General features: G+C 37.3%; 1 protein-coding gene across 1 annotated transcript; it reads right to left on the reverse strand.

The window, feature by feature from the left end:
* Positions 1 to 718: 718 nt before the first annotated feature.
* M406DRAFT_249735 (uncharacterized protein) lies at positions 719 to 874 on the reverse strand (the record flags this gene model as incomplete). Its single annotated transcript, XM_040916633.1, has 1 exon — positions 719 to 874. A coding segment is annotated over one exon (156 nt), but the record flags the coding sequence as incomplete, so codon positions are not given.
* Between the last annotated feature and the right edge of the window lie 7,335 nt (positions 875 to 8,209).

The following is an 8,209-nucleotide window of genomic DNA, read 5'->3' on the forward strand; positions in this document are numbered from 1 at the left end:
ACCAATAACCAAGAGGGTACTATCCTTTGTTCATATCTCTGATTATAGTGCTTGGTATAAGCAATGGGGAATAGCGAAGGGCACCGTTGTTAAGCTCTTCTTTCAACGCCTGAATACTCTGTTTCATAACATCAGAACAGTCCGAGTTGCTACTCGTAGAAGTGCTGAGCATGCACTCTCGTCCTGCTATTGCTATTTATCTGCAGCGCTTAGATTTCTAAGAGAACTATCCTGAACCTTTCTTACTCGAGAGATATATTAAGCAGTTATCATTATAGCAGAATATCCAGCTGAGACTTCTGTAATTAACAGAATCCGATACTTGCTCCAAGAGAGTGTTTTTGCTCAGTTGATTGAGTTCCTGCTACCGAGCAACATTCACCTAGCATTCTTTCTGAACTGATTGCTATTTATTCTTCCGGAGTTGATAGCAGTTACATATAATGTATTCTTGTTTGTTGCAGTTATAGCAAGTAACACTGTTTCTCTTGCTATACTGCCTGTTAGCAGCATCGAGTTCCATGAGACCAGCATGCGTAGTACTGCTCTGAGCCGTACTGCCATATCAGCTGCTATTCTTGTTTTGAAGTTTCTTGCTTATATTAGCTGAAAACCTTCAAATCTAGCTTCCTCTCTTCTTAAACTTCTCCACTCATCATTCATACAGACGGTTATTAATGCGGATAGCTTGATTAGAGAATATCGCAAAGTTTTCCAGCTAATCTTGCTTGGAGATTTCATCTTTAATATTATCCTTGAGTTCCTTGTAATAATGCTTCATAAGATTCTTATCTTTCCACGGGAGTTGCGCTGAGAGTTGCTTGAACCTAACTGTATAAGCAGAAGCCGACTTGGTCTGCTTGAGATTCATGAGCTGCTAAGCTGTAATGCATTCTTCATTAGGATTACCAAAGATCTTCTTAAGAGCTTTCTCAAAGCCTTCAAAAGAATCAAACATATCCTTAGTATCCTGGATACGTATATCGGAGTTATTCTGATGCTCCAAATAGTTATATAGAGAAGGCTTGTACTAGATGAGAGCATTCTTTTCAAGATGAGTTTCTGCAAGAATAACTTTCTCAGATTCCTTAGTAAACTGAGTCTCGTAATGCAGGAAATACGCTCTGCAGTGGGTGAGGAATCCATACAGCATCTTTTGATTGCCGTCATACATAGCAAGCTTATCCATCTTATATACTTTTCCAGCGCCACTGGTAGTCGCAAAGGTAAACTGCGCCTGCTGAGCCTGTTGAGCTAGCTAAGCTTGTTAGTTAGCAATGGTAGCGCTCTGAGCCTGCTGTTGTTCGCGCAGATCCTGGATACGCTGAATAAGCTGATACACCTGATTGACCAGTTCTTTCTGAGTAGGGGCATGTGAGGACGAAGGGGTTCCTGGAGAAGCCATCGTATTCCGTATTGCTCAAGGAGATAACACTGAACCGTTCTTGAACAAGAGTTGTTAAAATGTAATGAGCACTGCAGCAATCCGAAGATTCCTAAGTATACGAAGGGAGTTTATGCTAACAAGAGCGGTATCAAAGTGCTAAATCCTTGAATACAGAACCGTACAAGTCTCAGTAAGCAATGCAAGTATTCACTGCCTTTAGAGCTATCAGAGTAGAAAGTAATCTGATACTTAGATTAACAACTGAAGAGCTATATACGAGATCTATCTGATGGGAATAAACGTGTTCTTATATATCCAGCTCTTCAGTCCTGTTGGTAGTGTTGGTTGTTGAATCCCTTGGATCACCTGGGTGATTCAACTGATCCGGATCACCATGGATCAGCCACCGATCCATCCTGATCCTGTAACCCTAACCCTTGCTTATATAAGCCTTAGTTCTTGAGATGTCGAATCCTTCCCTGTCTTTCCGAACAGTTGTTCCGGGTGTCCTAGCTGGGAACCTGTATATTGGATGAGTCATAACAATTATCTTGCATTGCCACTATTCTATTTTCTTATCCATGCATTGCAGAGAGCAGTTGTCTAGTAGCTCGATGTATATATTATAGTGCTACCTATTAAGAATTTCCCTGAAGCGGAGTTTCTGTTTCTTAACAGCCTGAAGGATTTGTTCTAATTCTCTGATGGAGAACCATTCATGCTACACTTTCTCCGAGAAATGCATTCTACAGCTATAATAGATGCAGGAGATCTATGCTAGTTCGTAATATAGATTGTAAAGTGAATTGATCCGAGAATTCTCGTTTTCTCATGCCTTGATGTCTTGCAAGGGAATGCAGGTGAAGAGTTTCTCTAGCCTTATTTCATAGATAAGATATTCAACCCATATTATCTCCTTGTTCCACCCAATGCTGAAGGGAAACTCTCCCTTAAGCTTGTTGGATTCATTGTTTACGAGAGATCCTGGCGAGCTGCTAGATCGTTCGTCTTAGCTGATTTCCTCCGTTACTCATAAGACGTTTTCAGTATCATTCAGGTATTTGTACTAATAACCAAGAGGATACCATCCCTTGTTCGCATCTCTGGTTATAATGCTTAGCATAAGTGATGAAGAATGTTGAAGGGTATTGTTGCTAAGTTCTTCTTCTAACGCCTGAATGCTTTGTTCAGCAATATCAGAGCAGTTCGAATTGTTGCTGCTTGTAGTTGTGCTTAGCATATATCCTCTCTCTGCTGTTGCTATCTGCCTGTGGCGCCTAAGCTTCTGGGGGAACTATTCTGAATCTTTCTTACTCGAGAGGTATATTAAGCAGTTGTTATTGTAGCAGAATATTCAGCTGAGACTTCCGTAATCAACAGAGTTCAATACTTGCTCTGAGAGAATGTTTTTGTTCAGTTGATTGGGTTTCTATTGCTAAGCAATATTCATCTAGCATCCTTTCTGAACTAGCTGCTATTTGTTCTTTTATAGTTAATAGCAGTTGCATGCAATATATTCTTATTTGTTGTAGTTATAGCAAGTAATACTGTTCTTCTTATTATACTGCTTGTTAGCAGCATTGAGTTCTATGAAACCAGCATGCATAGTGCTGCTCTGAGCTGTACTGCTTTGTTGACTGCTATTTTTGTATTAGAGTTTTTTGCTTGTATTAGCTGGAAATCTTCAAGTCTAGCTTTCTCCTTTCTTGAACTTCTTCACTCATTATTCATACAGACAGTTGTTAATGCAGATAGCTTAATTGGAAAACATTGCAAAGTTCTCTAGCTAATTCTATTTAGAGATTTCATTCTTAATATCATTCTTGAATCTCTTATAGTAATATTTCATGAGATTCTTATCTTCCTATAAAAATCTTGCTAAGAGCTGCTTGAATCTAACTATATAAGCTGAAGCTAACTTAGTCTGCTTGAGATTTATAAGCTGCTAAGCTATAATACGTTCTTCATTGGGATTATCAAAGGTTTTCTTGAGAGCTTTCTTAAAGCTTTTAAAAGAATCAAATATATTCTTGGTACTCTGGATATGTGCATTGGGGTTGTCTTGATGCTCCAAGTAGTTGTACAGAGAGAGCTTGTATTAGATGAGAGCATCTTTTTTGAGATAAGTCCTTGCAAGGATAACTTTCTTAGGTTCTATAGTAAACTGGGTTGCATGATGCAAAAAGTATGCTCTGCAGTAGATAAGAAATCTATATAGCATCTTCTGGTTACTATTATACATAGCGGGTTTATTTATCTTGTATACTTTTCCAGCACTACTGGTAACTGCAGAGGTGAACTGCGCCTGCTAAGCTTATTAAGCTAGCTAAGCTTGTTGATTAGCAATGATAGCGCTCTGAGCCTGCTGTTGTTCGTACAGGTTCTGAATACGCTGGATAAGCTGATATACCTGATTGACCAGTTCCTCCTGAGTAGGGGCGTGCAAGGACGAAGGGATTCCTGGGAGAGCTATCGTATTCCATATTGCTCAAGAGGTAATACTGAACCGTTCTTGAACAAGAATTATCAAAATGTAATAAGCACTGCAGCAATCCGAAGATTCCTAAGTACACGAAGAGGTTTATGCTAACAAGAGTAGGATTAAAGTATCAAGTCCTTGAATACGGAACTGTACAAGTTCTCAATAAGCGATGCAAGTATTCACTGCCTTTGGAGCTATCAGAGTAGAGAGTAATCTGATACTTAGATTGACAACTGAAGAGCTATGTACTGAGTCTATCTAATGGTAGTGAACGTATTCTTATATATCCAGCTCTTTAGTATGAATATGTTGAATAGCAACATATTCAAGTTATCCTGCTAGCTCTGGATAGCACATATCCGAAGCTATCCTTCCTGATTGGCCGTGCCCATAACCCTAACCCTGGGTTATGTAATCAATGCTTTGTCAGGATGTTGAGTCCTTGACACCTGATCCCTGTTACTCGTGACCTGTTCTGTGACCTGCATGTTGGATGGGTCATAACAGCAGTGATTGCGAATCTATATAAAGAATTCAACTTAGTTTTCTTTAAATACATTCCTTTTGCAAACTCTTCCTACTCTTGAGCTCCAGCTACGCTGCTATACAGCTAAGCTAGCATTCTCGTATTCTCAACTCTAAAAAGAAACAAGCATTCTTATTCTTCATATAATAAAGCGCTTGAAAGAAGTGATTCAGAGCATCTTTAGTATCTAAGATTGAAACATCTGAGTGCTAATGCTCTGAAGAAGCTTATCTACTCAGTTCGTGATATCAGAATCAATAGAACTAGACGAATTGATTGTGAATACTATGCTCTAGAGTATATTACAAAGATCATTCAATGCGTAAGATCTGAATATTACAGCTCTCAACTATTCTAGCACATTAGTTGAAATCTTCTCAACTATAACGAAGTGCAGGATAGCTCAAAATAAGCTTTCATACTCAAAGATGAGTATAGTAGCAAGTTATTTGCCTTTCTAATATCTAACAAAGCATAATTCACAGTATTCGATATACTTAAGTTATTCGAAACCTGGGTATAATGCTAATATTGCTTCTTCATCTGCAAAATCAGACAGAATGCAGACTTCTTAGTTATAAGAAAGCTATACGAAATGGTATATATACAATAGTGCGCTAATAACAGCATTAATCTGGAGATTACTCCACTGCGCACAAAATAGTCAAATAGCGCTGCTAAGCAAGCTGAGCGTGAAATTCAGAAGCATGCGCTAGTTCTCCTATTATCAGCCAAACTACTGAAAAACCTATAGCTAGAGTGTATGAAAGCAGCCACCTAGCTATTCAACATCTCTCCATTTATGCTTAAGCACTCCGAAACGCCAAATTCACTTCTGAATAGCTGGTTCAGGCAGTACTTTCGTTAGTACGCGCTGGAAATAGTCAGAACAGCAGTCTCGGATCTACAGCTCAACTGAGCTAGAATCTATGCATATGAATGCTAAGCATACATTCTGCAAGAAAAGTGCAAACTTAGCTCTTATAGATAGAATATAAAAACAGAACTAAGAGCATACAAAAGCTATCTTGTAAGATACATTGCAAGTAATCTATACTGTATATAGCTTCTAGCGCTTGCAAGAGTTGCAACTATATGCAATATTCTGTTTAATAAGAGCTAATTCTATAATCCAAATAGCAATAAAGTATTAGAAGCACTATCTTGTGCTTAGCTAGTACTAATCATTCTAGAGGTTGGAAATGATAAGGAAATTATAGATATAATTATTATTGAAGGTGTATAGGATTCAGTTCTCTAGCTTAATGCTACAAATCGAAACCAAGAACTTTATTCGCTGTTCGATGAGAATAATAGCTTATTCTCAGAGTTTCTCTTGGAAGGCATTCCGAGTTGGAACTCGGAGGTAAGAGCATCTGAGACTAGCAATGAAGCGCTCTTGCAAAGCAATCCATCCCAGGAAAGAAGTTTAGAGGATAAGATGCAAGGATTTCCAACTTCTGAAAAATCTTCCGAGGCACTGGAACGAATGAATCAGCTAGAAAGGAGCGCTGCTGCAAGCAGCGAGAATGTTTCAGTAACTGAATAAGCATCTTCAAGTACTGAATAACAAGCTACTAGCATATCTATTGCTCAGGATATGAGCTAGCCTGCAGTGCGAAGGTATGAGCTTGGTTAAGCTTTAATCAGATATTATTGAACAAGGAATAAGATCTATAAATCTTAATTTATATAGTATTCAGATAGAGTACGGAAACTAATTGATAAAGCTTGCTAATATCAAGAGTTATTTGCTATAGTCTTTGTAATAAGCCAAACAGCTCTGATAAATCTTATAGCTATTTTTTTGTCTGATTAGCTAAAGGAAGCAACTAGAATATGAGATAAGCATTTTCAGATCATATATAGTATGGTTGCAGCTGCTATACTTAAAGCAAACTCTATATGCAGAGAAGCTTCGCACTCGCAGCGAAAGCACTTTGATGCTTCTTAGCAAGTTATAAAGCTAGCAATAGCTGAAAAGAAGCATTATAAATAACTACTACCTGTACCTGAGATCTGAAAAGAAGTATGAAACGGTTCTTTCTATACTGAGTAATAGAAAATAATGCAATCAGAAATTCAGGAACTAGTTAACAAAAGAATATAGTAGATCCTTAAGCATAGGAAAGCTAAAGAGAAGCTACTGCTACTCAAATGAGTATACAGATACAAACTTGATAAGAACAATTACTTAATCTCATTCAAAGCTCGAATCTGTATGCAAGAAGATCTGCAAAAAGCAAGCAACCTTCAAGATATGTATGCAGCAATGCTAGCTGCACGCTCTTTTTGCATACTTATAGCTATAGCAGCATATTTCAACTTAGAAATTAACTAGATGAATATTACTGAAGCATTTCTGAATACCAGCAGAGAAAGCTAGGAAAGCGTTTTCTATAAGCTGCCTGATGGATTCAAGGAGGAAGGGAAAATCGTGCTTCTGGAAAAGGCACTGTACAGCCTGAGAAACTTGCTAGCATTCTGATACAGGCACTTCTGCTCAACTCTGCGAAATCTCGGCCTTATACTTTCAACTGAAGAGCTTTGCATATTTACTAACAAAGCAAACAAGCTAATCATTCTGTTCTATATAAACAATATTCTGCTATTCTATCTGCAGAACTAAGCATTAAAGGCATGCAGAGTAAAGAAAGGAATCTTTAAAGCATATGAGATAAAGGATTAAAGAGCAGCGGAATGGTTCTTGAGAGTTCGAATCATTAGAAACAAAGCTAATTGCATGATTAGCTTGATCTATAATGCATATATCGAGAAAATAGCTAACAAGTTTAGCCTTGCAGCTAATATAGCTTTAATACCTCTAATGCTTCTGAATCTTAAAAAGCTTATTAAATGAAAAGAAGAAGCATTAAAAAACTAAATCAAGAAGTATTAAAAGAAGATTAGATCGATTCTATATACTGCTATTATGATAAGACTAGATATAGCTTTTACATATACTCTTCTCTTCAGATTTTTAATAAATCCAGAGCTAAAGCATCTGGAATAAGCAGACAGAGTAATCTGTTATCTGTATGGAACGAGATTTCTAGCAATCCAGTACAAAGGAAGCTACTCTGAAGCTCAAGCTCTGCTAATTGCTAAAGATACTTCCTTTGCTAACAATGCGAAGAACTGAAAATCCTTACAAGGATATATCTTCAGCTTATTCAGAGATTCTATATAATAGAAAGCAATAAAGCAAAGCCTGGTAACCATTTCAATTACAGAGGCTGAACTGTACGCCTTCTCAGCTACAGCTAAGGAAACAATCGCTTTACAATACCTCTTTCGAAACCTTATCTTAAACCTCAGCAAGCTCTGAAATATCTTCTATAATAATCAACAAGCTATACAGCTAATAGTTACAGAGCATGAAAGGATAAATATAAAGCTCTGCTATATGAATATATACCAAATATAGCTCAAGCAGGAATTCCAAAAGAGCAAATTCCAGATCTCATATATGCTAATACAAAGCATGCTAGCTGATAAACTAACCAAGAACCTCAATTAAGTGCAGTTCGAACATTTCAGAGCGCTTCTCAATCTTCAAAATATCAGCTATACTTTGAATCAGAGAACTAAGAAGAAATCTAAAGAAATACAGATAAGCAACTCAATCTCACATTAGCTCCTTTTGAATGCTCTCAATCACTGAATTTCATTTATCAAAATCAAAAACGAGAGCTTATAGCTCAGAAGTATCATTCAGAAATATACAAACTAAGCATACAGCCTTTATCAAATAACAAACCAAAGAACTTAATCACAAAAAACTCAATCATCTACCAAAGCTTAAAGCATACCT

Source organism: Cryphonectria parasitica (genome assembly GCF_011745365.1).
Source record: "Cryphonectria parasitica EP155 unplaced genomic scaffold M406scaffold_2, whole genome shotgun sequence".
Taxonomy (NCBI): Eukaryota; Fungi; Ascomycota; class Sordariomycetes; order Diaporthales; family Cryphonectriaceae; genus Cryphonectria; species Cryphonectria parasitica.